The 17,462-nt window shown below is 45.2% G+C and overlaps 1 protein-coding gene across 1 annotated transcript in view; it reads right to left on the reverse strand.

The window, feature by feature from the left end:
- Positions 1–17,117, reverse strand: part of AGO2 (argonaute RISC catalytic component 2) — a 49,035-nt gene extending 31,918 nt beyond the window's left edge. The window contains exons 1-2 of the mRNA XM_021688819.1: positions 16,924–17,117; positions 1,277–1,397 (exon numbers count right to left, since the gene is read on the reverse strand). Of these exons, the coding sequence (XP_021544494.1) occupies positions 1,277–1,397; positions 16,924–17,000 (198 nt within the window). The 5' untranslated portion in view covers positions 17,001–17,117. The remainder of the gene's footprint in view (positions 1–1,276; positions 1,398–16,923) is intronic.
- Between the last annotated feature and the right edge of the window lie 345 nt (positions 17,118–17,462).

Raw genomic sequence — 17,462 nt, forward strand, 5'->3', positions numbered from 1 at the left:
TACATGTGTACAGATAAACTGGGAATAAACTCCTTATGCTTCTTTTTTCTTACACAAGTTTAAACAAAAACAAACGTGCAAATTAAAAACTTCATAATCAATAAATTTCAAATGCACCAGCATGTTTCTTTGCAAGGCATGATCCCAACTCAGTGGACAGGCAAAGGGTCCCGGGACTCCCTCTAATTCAGAATGCCAATGTCAGTCACCCCCACCCAGCCCCGTCACGCACCACTGTTATCTCGGGATCCCCTTGAGACCAGCTGGTAAGGAGCCCTTATCACGGCGTGGCCTTGCCTCGGCCATAACGTACTCTGTTATCAGAGCACGGCCAAGTCCGAGCTGTGCCACCCAGCGCCAAAACCGCCTGGTCTCTTGGCGATTCAGACAAGCATAAAGAACTTAGTCATGTTGAGATTATAAAACAATGGAAAAGCGAAAACATTTCATGGCTGCGGAGAACCTGCATCTTGCTGGCCAGCAGTATGAGACTCTGTAAGCACCAAGCTGCACTCCTTCCCAGGGACCCAGGGGCTTAAGAAGTTAATTGGGTAGGTCATTCTCAAATGGAATCAACTTCACTGTTCTCACTGGGACACTCGTGAAGTTACTTATTTCTCTGCTGTGTTTTTTGTTTTTAAAGTTTGTGTAAAGATTATTTCTGAGCTGAGCTTTGCTCTTCTCCTATTAATAAACCATCCTGGATCAGCCCATTTGTTGCAAGATGTGCCAAGAAGTGACAACTTCTAGGCAGAAATTGTATTACTCTTTAAGTAAAGCCATGACAACAAAAACAATAAGAAAAGGCAACATTTTAATATTAGCACTATCCCTGGTGGTTACTGATCAGTGATTATCATTCAGCGGGAACCGTGGCTCAGGCTGGACCTCTGCTGGATCTCACGGCCACCATCACACACATCCCAGCCCCGCAAACATGCTCTTCCACGGGTCTCTACAGTCCCAGCAAGCTGGGCTCTGGTCTGACGGCGGTGTGAGGCGCAGGCGCCGTGCATGTGTGTGCACGGGGGTGGGGGGGTGCGGCATGTGCGACGTGTGCTGTCGTTCTGAGAAGCTCTCGGCTCCTGTCTCTGAACCTGGCTGACCCCCCCCAACACAGGAGAGCACAACACATAGAAGTAGTTTCTACAGATCTCAGGATGAAGCACACAGCAACCGGCCGCTCTTTCCTCCCAGGTGATTTAGTATGTAACAACACGTTTGAATTTTACCTCATTGCACATCGTCTGATGCAAACGCATCCCTGTAAACTTACCTTATCCCTCCCAATTGGAAGGGGCATCGCTGTGTAGAGATTCTTTCTTCCATCAAACACTGGTTTCCGATCCCCAAAGATCTGTGTTTTAAAGTGCTGGACCATATGTTCCACGATTTCCCTGAAATAGGACAGAATTCAAGCAAAATGTCAATAAAATCAGAGAAATGGCACGCAAGGACAACATTCTTCTAACACCGGTTTATGAGCCATTTTCTAAGACCTGTGGCTCCTTCTAGTGAGATGACTTTCAACGTCCTTCTCTAAAGACTCAGATCAGAACCTTCAGTGGGCTGACGCTCACTCGGTCGGTCAAACACGGGACAGCCTCCCCCACGCCGGGCACGCTGCACCCTACATCCGGCAGACAACACATGCACCCAGAACTTCCTGGGGTTCCTGTTCCCAAAGCTGGAGGATCGGATACCATGTGCTCTGCAGGCTGACTCTGCAGGATCGCCCACCAGAGCAGACACCACCCCTCCCTGGTCGACACTGGGTGCTGGCTCAGCTGTGGCCTTGCTCTGGTCACTGCCAAGTCCAAAGAGGTGACCCACACCGAGGCTTTCCTGGGGTTTGTGTGTCTGGCTTGGCCTCTTGTGCTCCTGGGATCTGCTGTAAGTATGCACCCTGGGTGCTGCTGCCCTTTCATGTGGGCTCCAGAACAAAGACCCTAAACTTGCCTCACAGCCCAGGGGCAGCCTGACCCAGCCGGACGGTCAGGTGACCTGCAGGGCCATGAGCACGAAACAGGATCTCTGTTGTGACAGGCATTGAGATGCTGGTGCTGCGTGTTACCTGGGCATCACAGCGGCAGAAGTCCAACAAACACACAGGAACCCTTCTGTTTCGGGGCTCCATAGGCAGACTAGACCTGTGCCCTGTCCCCCCCCCCCCGCCCCTTGCCCACTGTGCCTGCCTGGCCACAGCTCAGCAGGGAGGCATGCAGGAACACACTCTGAATGGCCAGAGACAGCTCAACTATCCCACTGGCTCAAGGCTCAAGGAAAAGCGATGCCCACCCACCCTCTCTGCTGGTCTGCTCCAAGAGGGCCCCACTTAGCACCTCTGTCAGCATTTCAGGGTGGTTTTGAGGCATTCTGATTTAACTCCCCAAGTACTTGACTCTTCTTACACACAATGCCTCATAAAATACAGACAGGAAAGGCCGTGATACCGGCCTGGCCCCCCGAAGGTCCCTCGTAAGGGAAAAATGCAAAGGATTGATAGTGAATAGACTGGGACAGGCTCCAAATCTCAGTCATTGTCAGCAGCTCATGGGATGTGGGAGCAGGGCAAGTGGGGTGAGGGGAGGGAGAGGACATGAGAGACCGCCCCCGGCAGGGCAGATCTGAGCTCAGCTTGGTTCTCAGGATCTTTCTCTCTGGCCTAGAGCTTTGGTCATCCTTCAGGAAGCAAGAATTCATTCCCTTCCTTGGCCAGAATATGAGGACAGCTGGCCTATGAAGGCTTTCCTTATTCAAACTGGCTTTGCCCAGTCGATCTTCAACTGGGCTCATCACAGCCGATGAGGCGCCAGGGAGGCAGCCAATCCTGCCCAGACACCCAGTGCCTAAGACATCCCCGGGGCAAACAGAGCCTCTGGGCATCATCTTCTCTGATGGTTCCACCGAGAACACACCAGGCCTCTAACGCAGTGTGGGACATCACAGCGCGCCCCCAGCCAGCAGCCACAGTGCCGCGTCTCCACACGCTCCTCTGGGCCATCATCAGAGAGAGGCTGTCTCCAGATCACCGCTCTCCAAGCTTCAAAGACCCCAGCTTCTCGGTCAAGGTGTCCCTGTCCACTCAAGCTCCAGACAGCTCTATGGAGAGTTCCACCCACACCCAAAGAGCAAGTCATCCAACTGGATGCAAATTTATTCTGGACAGAATAAAGAGGACCATGGGCTAATCTCACTTATAAACACGGACAAAGAAACAGTACAGCTGACCCTGGAACTGGGCAAGGGTGAGGGGCGCCAACCCCCTTCACAGTCAAAACCCCACATATAACTTTTGACAGTCCCACAACTTAACTACTAATAGCCTACCACTGACCAACACCGGTATCCGAGTGGATCAACACTCATTTTGTATATTGTACCTATCGTATACTGTAGTCTTACAATAAAGTAAGCTAGAGAAAAGAAAACGTTATTAAGAAAATCATGAGGAAATGAAAATACATTTACTTTCAGTACCATATTTATTGAAAAAAATCCACGTAAGTGGACATGAGCCGTTCAAGCCGGGTTGTTCAAGGGTCCACTGTATTAACAAACTGAGTTCAGCAACTCATGAAAAATGACACTGAGTCAATGTTGGGCAGATACCAGGAATGAAAGGTTGGACTTAACTTGACAAAAGTAACCAACACAAAACATATTACAGACATCAAGTAAAATCTACAGCTGCAACGCTTCTGGAAGAAAACAGGAGAAAAATCTCTAATGACCCTTGGGATAGACAAAGATTTCTTAGAACACAAACAGTATGAACTGCAAAAATAAAATAATAAATTCAAAAACATCATCAAAATGAAAACTTTTACTCTTTAAAAGCTACGGTTACAAAAAGGAAAAGACAAGACACCGGAAGCAAATATTCGAGAAACACACACATACATGTCTGACAGAGGACATGCACGCATAGTATGTTTTAAAAATTCTCGTAACTCAGTAAGACAAACAAGTGAACTGTAAACAATGGGGAAAGGCTAAGAACAGACACACTGGAAAAGCTGCTACAGGAACGGCCAGTAAGCACACAGAAAGACGTTCCTCGTTGGTCACTGGAACCACAAGGAGACCCCAGCACGCACCCACCGGCTCTGGCTAGCATCCCAAAGACTGCCCAGGCCGGGTCAGCGAAGGCCGGCAGGGACAACAGATTCACCTGGTGCTGCCATGAAGTTACAAGAGTATGGCCACTCTATGGGGGAAAGCTGGCCATTTCTGATAAAGGCCAATGGACAGTCACCACGTTATCCAGTAACACCCAATAATTACGTAAGAGAAATGAAAGCACATAACTACATCAACACTTGTATGCAAACGTCTGTAACAGTCCCAAACTGGAAACAGCTCATACGTCTGTCAACTGGTGAACAGACCGATTAGGGCACAAGTTTACAACGGGACACTTACTCCATCGTGTGGATTGCTAGCACGTGCAAGCCGCTGGCCGCATCTTAGAAATGCGCTCGGAAGGAGGCCAGTACAACATGGTACGCGCTGCAGGATCCACTTGTAGGGGACTCTCTCAAAGGCCAAAATGAATCCTCAACAGAAGGCTCATCAGTGGTTGCCTCTGGACAGGGGCGGGGATAGCTGCAAAGGGGCCAGAAGGAGCTTTGGGGGAGTCAGTGTTTTCTACACCCTGATTAAGGTGGTTGTCATATGTGTACACACGGGTTTTTTTTAAAGCTCATTAACTATAAACTAAAAATGGATGCATTTTGTTGTATGTAATTATATCTCAATAAATTTGATTTATATTTTAAAAAACAGATGTAAAAAAATTTTAAATTACAATTATCTCAAAGATGTAGGAAAAAGCATTTACTAAAATTCAAAACCTATTCACAACTTTTTTTTTTTTTTAAGTTAGCAAACTAGGAACAGGTGGAAACTGTCCTTCATCTGGTAGAGCTCTCCCTCCGAGATGCACAATAAAACAAAGATGCGGCTTTTGCCGCTTGTGTCCAAAGCTGGACTACAGACCACGGGCACCACAGAAGGACAAGAATGGGAGAAGGACTGTAAAGAGGAAAAAGTACCGTTACTGGTGGACATTGGTGCTGTATTTGTTGAAAACCCAGGCGAACCTGCAGAAAAGTGCAGTCCTTGCCTTTCTATCTGTGTAATTCCAGGGCCCAGTACATTGCGGATACTCCATAAATGCACACATTTCCCCCAAGTACTAAGTCTTTATTTGTTCATTTACTCACTCACTCACTCATTCATTTGTTCGCACTCTCAGGCGGGCGGTGAGGAAGGGGAGGAGCTTGTGGGCGAGGTCAATCATCAAAGAAACCCAGGAAGCCCAGTTTCACTCACGAGTGCAATGAGGGAAGGGACTGGTATCCAGTATTCGCAGCACTAAGCTGGGGCCCATGCCACTTGCCTCTACGAACGCTTACTACCCGGAGTTGAATCCAACGGTTGGCATGACAGTTCCACTCACGTACCAAACAGTGGGCTCTTCTGCGGCAGGAGTCACATCCTACGCACTCAGGAACTGTCAGCACCTGGCAGAATGTGGCACACAGCTGGGGCTCAGTAAATATTTGGTGAAAGAAGGAAGCCGTTCAATCACTGCAGGCAGGAGTCACCCCAACGTACTACAAAGCAGCCCTGCTCGGGCGACCAGTCATCCAGAACCCTGGCCGCCACAAGGATGGAGAGAAGACCCCAATTATCACCCATGTTCTCCTCCCATGCCTCAGTGGCTGACTCTCGTGGCAAGGAGGGCGCTGTCACCTTGTACGATCTTGTGCAAAACATAAATAGGGATCATACCACTTAATTTTTAAGACAGGATGCCCACTAATTGTAAAATACGGAGGTCCCTTCCCTTCATTAACACTGACCGGCTCCCTTTGGCCAGTAACTAACTTTCCTTCCTTCCTTCCTCCCTGTCTCTTGGTCTCTCTCCATTTTAATAGTGGTGCAATAAAGTAACATAAAACTTGCCATTTCAGGGCAACCCTCTCGGGTCGCCTCCCTCTTGGGGAGCTTTGCACTACTGTTCAATATTCCTCAATAAACTTTGCTGCCCACAAAAAAACAAAACAACAACAAAAAAACCCCTCAAAAAACAACTTGCCATTTCACTCACTGTCCCATGTACGGCCCGGCGGCATGAGGTACATTCACACTGCTCTGCAACCATCACCACGGCCCATCTCCAGGCCTTCCTCGGATTCCTCAGGGGCAGGCCTGCACCCATTAAACAAGAGCCCCAGGGACCTGACTTGACTAGCTGCTCCTTAGCAACTGTTGGGAGACTTCTGACAGCAACTACCTGGGGACGTGTGACTTGCTGGGTCTCTTGTGTTTAGTTCTTCCTTCTTACCATGTTTCACCCTGCACTACACGAGTTTGGCTCCCAGGACAAACACCTTTACTAAACATGAACCCCAGGCTACGCTCCTGACTTCACTCAAAAGGCAACAGTGCCCAAAGACTATGGGTGCTCACTCTGCAGACCCCTTCTGGACTCGTCTCTTACAGAATGGTGCTCGTATTAAAATGTCTGCCGGGCTTGTCACACGCACAACACACTCAGTCCCCACAGAGCCTCAGAGGACGCAGAGACACACAAACACGTGCTACTAAGGGGAAGCAGCAAGATGCGAAACCGCCTGGCAGTAACCAGAACATGTTTGCTAATCCAAACAGGCTGGCCCGCTCCCTATTTGCTTTGTTTACCCTTTTGCCATAATTCTGGGCAAGTTTTCTCTTTTAAAAAAAAGGTAGTCTTGGGGCGCCTGGGTGGCTCAGTCAGTTAAGTTTCCGAGTCTTGATTTAGGCTCAGGTCATGATTTCAGGGTCGTGAGAATGAGCCCCAGGCTCAGTGGGGAGCCTGCTTAAAATTCTCTCTCCCTCTCCTTCTGTGTGCTCTCTCTCCCCCTCTAAACAAACAAACAAATAAATAAAATGTAGTCTTTTAATTCCTAACTACAGAGGTTTTGCATTACTATATCTTCACTGTCAACTTCAAATACAGATAATGCCGAAAGTCTGCCTAGACCACCTCCTCATCTCAATCCTCTTCTCAGAAGTGATTTGATCATTTTCAAATCTATGGATTTACAAAAATACACAGGTACATAAAAAGAAATACAGTGTATTATGCTTTTTCAAACATATGGCATCAAACCCATGGTTCTGGAGCTTGCTGTTTTCCCTCTAGGTTTCTCTGAGACCTTCCCTTGTCCCTAGATACAAAGTGGCCATCAAGTCTAGAAAGAGAGAGATTATTGTATCATGTGCCATAACTCATATTAACAGACCACTTATGACCTAGTTGTCTGTTTCCAGACTTGATGTTCACACTGGAAGCTCCCTTTCACTGTTGTCTACGGTTGCATTGTACTGCACAGAATGTCGACTTAACCATCCCTCCTGATTGACATGGGGATGGTTTCTCTTTTTTCCCATCACAATGTTAGACATCCTTGTACATCTCTCTTTGGGATAAATACTTAAAAGAAAAGGATATACATACTATTTTAGTTTTAACATAATCACTCTTCTAAAAAACCTTGACCAAATGGACAATCCCTCTAGTGGGCAGTGCCCAAAGTACAGAGCAGGCTGCAAACAACACAGCCGTGCGGCACCACCCACCTCCTGCCGCGCCATCCCACCTCCTGCCACGCCACCCACCTCCTGCCACACCCACGCACAGCCACACCCCGGGCACATGGTGATCACTTCTGCAGTGTTCTCCTAGGGCCACTTGACAGAGCTCGAGAGGAACAAGCAAGCAAGGACGGTCAAAAGACAAGGAGCACGCCTTCTTTTTGTAGGCCATCCTGCACTCTGAGCAGAGTGCAGCTAATTTTGGCCCACTGCAAAGGTTTCCTACTGCCGCTGGCAAGGCCCACCCAGCCGAGACCCGCGCCATGCTCTGGCTACTCCGTGGGACCATCTCCGCACCCACAGTGATAGTGGACGCATCCTGGGACGAGGTACCTTGCCTTATACTGAACCCCTCCTACAGCAGCCATTCGGTGAACAGTGATGGATGGTATGGCCAGGGGTGGACGGTACACGAGGCGAGAACTCACAGTGACGCATCATACAGTAGATGGATGGCAGTTTTCACTCAGCTTTGCACAAAGCTTCAGGGTTGAACTTATTAAACATCTACCATGTGCCCTGCACAAGGCTGGGGGGACTCAGAATTCAGACACTGTCCTTGCTGTCACAGAGACTGTCGTGTGGAAGGAGAACTAGGTAAGAAGATGGGATGTTAAGGACCATCGCGCCAGGCACTCCCAGGGGGACAGAGCACAGCCTCCCTCCAGCAGCGCAGGCTCCGAGTACTACCCGTCGCTGCCAGCAGCACTCTTCCCCACTGGGGCCATGAACCGCGCCTCTCTCGCCCACACTGCACCCCCGTGGTACCCACCTCCTGAGGGGGGGTTTCGGAAGTGTAGCTGGTCATGCTGCCAGCAAGGTTGGAAGAGGGAGGGATAAAGCACAGTGCTAGCATGTGGGTTTGGGTAACAGGAAAACCTCACTTCCAACATTTTTTCTACACTATTTTGATGGATAACAATTTTGAGATTGGACCTTAGCCAAAGTCCATCAGGAGTCATAGTAAAATAAGGAATCCTGAAGGCTCACACATTTAACTGGGCCGCAATTCTCAGGTTGGCTCAAAACCCAGGGGAGAGCATGGCATGCTAGTAAGTGGGCCGGCCTTGGCCACAAAAATGCAGCTCAAACCCCATCTTTATGACTTACTGTTTGACTTGAGGGAATTTCCAAACACCGGGTAACTTTAGAACCTTGTCGATGTAACTACAACAAGGATGTGGTGGCACAGTCAGGTAAAGGCATCAAATTTTAACCACCAGCAGCCTTTTTCTGTTGCCAGATGACAAAGCCTTAGTCATCTCTCCTTCACGGGGAAAAAACAACAACAACAACAACAAAAACCACCTCATCTTGTATAACGGGGCTGATGGCGTAATAAGAGCCCAATGGCCATCATACTAAGAAAAAGCCCAGAAAGTGTGCATGCTTCTCTGTGCCTCATCCTCTGAGAGTATATTGAATCTGTTCCACACAGGTGTTTGCCTCAGGGAAACTCAGCAACAAACAAGGCCATTCACGGACAGGCTCAAAGCGTTTCAGACTGGAAGGTCGTCAGTAAAGAGAGCTGTTGAAACCAGTTGTGCCCAAAGTTTTTCTTCAGAAACACGTGTTTTTTAGTAAGCACGTATTTTAAAGGGTTTCATATAACTGTCAAGTGCTGTCTCTTTAGAGCCATACCTTTGTGGGATAAATACTTAGTGGTACAATTGGTGGATCAAAGGGCATATACTATTTTTATTTTAATATTACACCAAATCACCCTCTAAAGAGCGTGGACTGGGACGCTGGGCTGGCTCAGCTGGTAGAGCATGCAACTCTCAAACTCAGGATTATGAATTCAAGCCCTACACTGGACATGGAGCCTACTTAAAAAAATTAAAAATAAAGAGCCTGGACCAATGTATATTGGTCACACTGGGCAAATCCAGTTGTGTAGTTTTTTTTTTTTTTAAGATAGAAGCTTTTTTTTAAAATTTAAATTCAATTAGCCAACAGATAATATATCATTCGTTTCAGATGTAGTGTTCAACGATTCATTAGTTGTATATAACACCCAGTGCTCATCACATGACGTGCCCTCCTTAATGCCCATCACCCTGTTACCCCATCCCCCCAACCTCCTCCCCTCCAGCAACCCTCAGTTTGTTTCCCAGAGTCAAGAGTCTCCATGGTGGGGGCGCCTGGGTGGCTCAGTTGGTTAAGCGACTGCCTTCGGCTCAGGTCATGATCCTGGAGTCCCTGGATCGAGTCCCGCATCGGGCTCCCTGCTCAGAAGGGGAGTCTGCTTCTCCCCTGACCCTCCCCCTCTCATGTGCGCTCTCTCTCTCTCTCTCTCAAATAAATAAATAAAATCTTTAAAAAAAAAAAGAGTCTCCATGGTTTGGTGTCCCTCTCTGATTTCTTCCCATTCAGTTCTCTCTCCCTTCCTCTACGCTATTCCTTACGTTCCACATATGAGTGAAACCATATAATTGTCTTTCTCTGACTGACTTATTTCCCTTAGCATAATACCCTCCAGTCCCATCCATGTTGATGTAAATGGTAGGTATTCATCCGTTCTGATGGCTGAGTAATATCCCATTGTCTATATGGACCACATCTTCTTTATCCATTCATCTTTTGAAGGGCATCTCAGCTCTTTCCACAGTTTGGCTATTGCGGACATTGCTGCTATGAACATTGGGGTGCATATGGCCCTTCTTTTCACTACATCTATATCTGCAGGGTAAATACCCAGTCCAACCGTTTCGTTTTATAGATAAGGGAACTGAATGCCCAAACATTCTTTCTCTTAAAAAGACTGTAATCAGGAAAAACAATATTCTAGCAAAGAGCACTTCACAAGGTACCAGCACAAACTGGGCAGCCAACGTGAGTTCTCAAACTGCAACTGAGAATTCTGTTTCTGACCATGACAAAGTAATTAGTATTGGACTTACCCTTCCACCTTAACTACAAAACTAGAGAAAATATGAGATGGCTATTTTTGGCAAAATGAAAAACAGGCAGCTTATGACTGTGATTACTGGGCACCTGAGTGGCTCAGTTGGTTGAGCGACTGCCTTCGGCTCAGGTCATGATCCTGGAGTCCTGGGATCGAGTCCCACATCAGGCTCCCTGCTCAGCAGGGAGTCTGCTTCTCCCTCTGACCTTCCTCCCTCTCATGCTCTCTCTCTCGCAAAAAAAAAAAAAAAAAAAAAAGACTGTGATTACTGAGGCAAGGGAAACACATGAGGTAAGCCGCACACTCACTCAGCCAGGGGGCAGTTTCCAAACCACAACCCGGGGGAAGGAGCACCGGACAGCAGCAGTCCTGTCGCACTGAGGAGATGGGGAGCAGAGTCTGGGTCTGCAGAAGAGGTAGGAGTTTGTGGGGTAAGGTACCAGAGAAGACAGCAAAAGCCAGCCTCCCTCGATGTAATGTACATAATGTTCAACAACAACAATTTACTATGTGTGTAAATAAGCAAAAGGGTGGCATGAGTAATCTAAGGAAAAACCTGTCGATAGGAACAGATCTTGAAATGAGCCATATGTTGTAATTAGCAGACAAGGACTGCTGTAATACACATGCTGTTACTGTAAGTACATTCAGGTCATTAAGAAAAAGATGGGGACAATGAGTGAACAGCTGGGGAGTCTCAGCAGAGAAACTATGAAAAAGAACCAAATGCAAAATCTAGAACTGAAAAGTACTGTATCTAAATGAAAAACAATTATTAGACGATTACCACAGAAGATTGGATACGACAAAAAAAAGCGGAGGTAAAGTGATCTTGAAGACAGATCAATAAGGATTATCCAAACTGTAGAAAGAGAGGAAAAAGACTTTTTAAAAAATCACAGGCTCAATGACCTGAAGACAATATAAAAATGGCCTAACAAACACATAATTGCAATCCCATAAAGGAGAAAATGGGGCAGAAAAAATATTTTAAGAAATGACAGCCAGCATTTCACCCAAATTTCATGAAAGATAATCAACATACAAATCTGGAAAAACTCTAATGAACACCAAGAAGGAAAAATACAAAGAAAATCACACTTAGGTACGTCAGAGTCAAACTGCTGAAAAGCAAAATTAAAACAGAAAACATTCACAGGAAAAAATGACAAATTACATACAGGTGAAGTACAATAAGAAAATAAACTGAAAATTCGTCAGAAATAATGACGATTAAAAGGTAATATAATGACAACTTTAAAGTGTTGGGGGGGAAAGGTAAATTTAGAATTCTATACCCAGCAAAAAAATCTTTCGGAAATAAGCACATTTGTAGATTTCAAAAAGGTGCTGGAAGAATTCATCATGGGCACACTTGCACAAGAAAGGCTAAAGGATATTCTTTGGGCTGAAAGGAAATGGTGCCAGGTGAAAACACTCCTCAGCAGAGAACCAGGTATGGCTCATATATGGGTAAACAGACTGTTTTCTTAATTTCCTTAAACTAACAGCATCGTACCATGGAATTTATAATGTATACAGAAGTAAAATACATGACAACAATAGACAGATGGGTAAAGAGAATTACACTACTATAAAATTCTTACATTTTATATGAAGTTACAGTATTAACACTAAGTAGACTGGTAAATCAAAGATGCATACTGAAATTTGGAAAGCAATCACTTAAAAAGCAAAAAGAGGTAAAGTTACAAACAAGAAGAGGGAATAAATGGAATAAAGAACGTTTGATGAGCTCAAAAGGAGAAGGGAAAAGAGAAACAAGAATAAAAAAACATACAGAAATTTTAAAAAATAGCGAGATGGTAGACCTCAACCACAGATAATTAAATTTAAATTTACATTATATTTAAGCAAATCTAACATACCCATTAAAATCCAGAGATAAGGGGCGCCTGGGTGGCCCAGTTGGTTAAGAAACTGCCTTCGGCTCAGGTCGTGATCCTGGAGTCCCGGGATCGAGTCTCGCGTCGGGCTCCATGCTCAGCAGGGAGTCTGCTTCTCCCTCTGACCCTCCCCCCTCTCACGCTCTATCTCATTCTCTCTCTCAAATAAATAAATAAAATTTAAAAAAAAATTCAGAAATAAAGTAAGTCCCTGTGATATCTATAATGGACATACTTGACATATGCACACACACACACACACACAGGTTGAGAGCACAAGTATGTACAAAGGTATGTATCAGCTCAACAGTATGCCTAAGAATGGTTGAGACTGTATTAATAATCAGGCAGGAAAGGCTTTTTAAACAAGAAGAGTTACAAAATATGGAGAATACTTCCTAGTGATGAAGAGGTCAATTTACCATGGAAGACAAAAAATTATAAATGTGTCTATCTAGGAACAGAGCTTTGAAACACATGAAATAAAAACAGTATTAAAGGGAGAAATAGACAAATCTACATCACAGTAGGACGAAAACAATGAGAATGGGTATAAAGGCTTGGAACAATACTATCAACCAACTCCATCTACTATTCATAAATCTCCAACCCCACCAAAACCAGGATACACATTCTTTTCAAGTGTCTCAATAACACTTAAGATAAATCACAGGCTTAGCCATAAAATAAGTTCCAATAAATTTCAGAAGACTGAAATCTTACAGAGTACGTTCTCTAATCATAAAGGAATTAAATTAGCAATCAATGACAACAGGGTATCAAAAAACAAACAAACAAACAAACAACCCAAAGAGTTAAAATTTGAACACATTTCTAAAAACAAACAAAAAAACATGGGTTAAAGAAGAATACACAGGGAAAATGAGAAAATATTTTGAATGAAAATTAAAATGTATCAAAACCTGTGGGCTGTAGCTAAAACCAGGCTCAGAGGGAAATCTACAGCCTCCAATAAAAGGACTGGAGAAGAAGGAAGGTTTAAATTTGATGATCTAACCTCAAAATGAATAGGGTAAGAAAGATCAGAGAAAAGAAAACGGAAGGGGGGCATCAACAAAAGAGAAAAATCAGCAAAGTAAAATGTTGTTTCTATGAAAAGAAGAATATAATTGACAAACCCCTAGCAAAGCGGATGAAGGCAGAGAGAGAAGATACAAACAGGGTCTGCCCTACAAGTCCCACAGACGTTAAAGGGACCCTGTCAACAGTTTTTAGCAAGTCAACTCAACCACGTAGATGAAACAGACTCCTCGAAAGATGCAAACTATCAAACTGACACAAAAAGAGAAAATTCTGAACAGCCCGATCTCTGATAAAGAAATTAAACGGTATGAAGAAAACCCTAGGTCCACGTGATTTCAATGACACATTCAGTCACACATTTAAGAAAGAAATTATACCACTCTTTTACTTTCCTCTTCCAGCATCTGGAGAGGACGGAGCACCTCCCAGCATGCGTGACAATGTCACATACCCCTGCTATCAAAACCTGAGAAGAGAAGTACAGATCAATGTCTCTCGGAAGTAGAGACACAAAAATTGACAACAAAATGCTAATAAATTAAATCTGGCAATATAGAAAATAACTGATCATGACTAAAGATGTGGGTAAAATAATACATCATGACTCAGAAATTCAAGCTAATTTAACATAAAAAAATCAATGCAAAACTATCTCATTAACAGGAGGTGGGAAGGGGCGTCTGTGGGGCTCAGTCAGTTCAGAGTCCGACTCTTGGTTTCGGCTCAGGTCATGATCTCAGGGTCGTGAGATCAAGCCCTGCGTCAGGCTCTGCACTCAGCACGGAGTCTGCTTGAGACTCTCTCTCCCTCTGCCCCCCACCCTCCCTCAAATAAATAAATAAATCTTTAAAAATAAAACAGGACTTGGGGGAAAAAAAGAAGAAAAACTACATGATCACCCCAACAGATGCAGAGAAAGCATTTGACAGAACTCAACACCTAATGATGAGGATACTTCTCAGCAAATTAGGAGAGAATTCCCTCAGCCTGACAGAGTCTCCAAGAAAATCCTACAACTAACAGAATATTTTATAGGCAAAGGAATGAATGATTCCCCCATAAGAGTGGAAACAAGGCAAGGATGTCTGTTTTCACCACATATATTCAACATTATTTATACTGGATTTCTTAGCCGCTGCAATAAAGTGAGTAAAAAATAAATAAATAAAATGCATTAGAAACTGGAAAGAAAGAAAACGATCTGTTAAAAAATGAAAAACTCTTCAACATCTTTAAAGTGCACAACTAAATGGTTATAGTATATTCACAGGGTTGTCCCCCTCAGAGCACCACAGTCTAAGTTTAGAACATTTGTCATCACTCCAAAAAGAAACCCCACACTCGTTAGCAGTCATTCCCTCCTGAAAAACTTCCCTCCTGGACAATGAAATTTTAAAATACAATTTATAATAACATCAAAGAACACAACATACTTAAGAGTAAATAAAATGAAAAACCTCTGTGTTGAAAAGTATGAATAAGTTCTGAAAGAAATTAAAGTAGACCTAATTAAGGGGGAGGGCAGCAATGTGTTTGGACCAAGAGATTCAACAGCATCCACTTTCCCCAAACTGATCTGTAGTCTCAAAGCCACTGCAATAAAACATTCCAGGGGACTTTCTGGTAGCAATGAAAATCAACTGATTCACCCCCGGCCCCAAAGGTGCCCAGGTAAATCAATGGGGAAAGAAAAGTCTTCTCAACAGACCCTTACCTCCCACCACACACAAACATTAATCCAAGATGGATCACAGGCCTAAATAAATATACAGGCCTGGGACACCTGGGTGGCCCACTGGGTTAAGCCACCAACTCTTGGTTTTGGCTCAGGTCACGATCTCCAAGCTCTGTGTCAGGCCCTGAGCTCAACTCAGAGTCTGGTTGAGATTCTGTCTCTGCTCCTGCCCTGCGCCTGCGCACACTCTTGCACACTCGCGCGCTCTCTCCAATAAATAAATAAAATCTTAAAAAAAATATATAAATATATATATATATATATATGGGCCCAAACTGTAATTCTGCTTAAAAAAATACCTGTACCCTTCAGATAGACGAAGATTTTCTGAAGAGAACACACAATATGATAACCATTTTCAAAATTTTATAGACTGGATGTCAACAAAATTATAAAAATCTGCTCATTAAGAAACACCACTTAGAAAGTGAAATAGCAAGCCTCAAACCAGGTGAAAACATGCCCAATATAGACTTGCACCTCAAATATATTACAAACTCCCACAAATCAGTAACAGACAAGACAGGGAAGAGGCTTCAACAGACACTTTATTAGAAATACTATGAGGGGGCGCCTGGGTGGCTCAGTCCGTGAAGCATCTGCCTTCGGCTCAGGTCATGATCCCGGGGTCCTGGGGATGGAGCCTTGTGTCGGGCTCCCTGCTCGGCGGGGAGTCTGCTCCTCCCTCTGCCCCCCTCGCACTCCCCGGGGCTCATGTTCTCTCTCTCTCTCAAATACACATCTTAAAAAAAAAAAAAGAAATACTATGTGACCTGATACTACGTGATGTGTAAATATAACGGAATTACAGATATGAGCACATGAAAAGGTGCTCAACTCGCTAGCTACCAGGACATGAAAATTAAAACCACAAAGAGAAACCGTGAGACACACTGAAACAGCAAAAATCTCACAGGCTGACTCTCCCACATGCTGAGAAGGACGTGGAACACCCAGAACCTCACACCTCTGACAGGAGAATGAGTCAGCAGCCACTCTGGACAACGACTTCGAGGTTTCTCTTGCAGCTAAACCCGCACCTCCCCTATGATACAGCAATTTCACTTCTGAGTTTGTATCTAAGAGAAATGAAAATGCATGTCCACAAACAAAGACTTGAACAGCTATGTTCACGGCAGCTTTGTTCATGATGGCAAAGCCTAGACAGCCCAAGCATCCAACAAGACTATGAATAAATTATGAAATATTCATATCATGAAATACTCCTCAGCAATAAAAGTAAGAAGCTATTAATACGGCGATACCAGTCAATCTCAAAAACGTCGTGCCGAGTCGAAGGAGCAGGTGGGGGGAGACTATCTCACAGGCTCTAAGACTCCTCTGTGTCCCAGCCCCCCTCCCCCAGCAGGGAACAAATCAGTGGTGACAGAGATCAGAGCACCAGCCTTTGGGCTGGGACTGATGAAAAGGCATGAGGCAACGTTCTGAGCTGATGGGCATGCACACATATTTGTCCAAACTCATGGAGCTACACACTTAACAAATGTATCAAGATACAGTGAAATACACAAAACATTTTTCAAAAAGTAACTAAGACAGAAACCCCCAGGGAAGGACCTGGTGGGAATGGAAGGGTTGATTAGTTTAAAATGGTGGGCTTGTGTGCATAGATTATCCACATAAATCAATCAAGATCAATAAAGGATGAAACGACAGAATACCTGTTAACTCTCCTTGGGCATTTCTCTGGCTTGATATCCAATTCATAATGATAGATGTCAATTTTTGGAATGTCCATTTCAAAGAAGTTGGCCTGTAACTTGATTGTTCTCCCGGAGGTCCCGAAGTCGGGTCTAGGCGGAGGCTTGAAGGCATATCCTTGGATGGGTGGCGGCGGCGGCGCGGGAGGTGCGAGCACTGGAACGGCCAAGAGAACGCCCGTTACACGGGGAAACCGCGGCTCTCCTGGAGCACACTCGTGCGCCTCCTCCCGGGTGTGGCCCGCCCTTCCCAGCCGCCGTGGACCCTCGCTGTCACATGCCCCCCCCACACACACACACTCGTTCCCTCCTCCTCCTCCCTGTGCTCCCACGTTTCCACGGAAAACCTGAATCCCACGCCCCTACCCCTCTCTAGGTCTGTGTCATCACAGAGACACCCCCCCAACTGCGAGGCTCAAGGGAGGCATGTGACACGGCACCATGCCCTCCTTTTTCAAATTGTTCCTTCCTTGGTCCTCTCCTTGCGCTGCCCAGATCCT

The sequence above is a fragment of the Neomonachus schauinslandi genome, chromosome 4, assembly GCF_002201575.2.
Source record: "Neomonachus schauinslandi chromosome 4, ASM220157v2, whole genome shotgun sequence".
Taxonomy (NCBI): domain Eukaryota; kingdom Metazoa; phylum Chordata; class Mammalia; order Carnivora; family Phocidae; genus Neomonachus; species Neomonachus schauinslandi.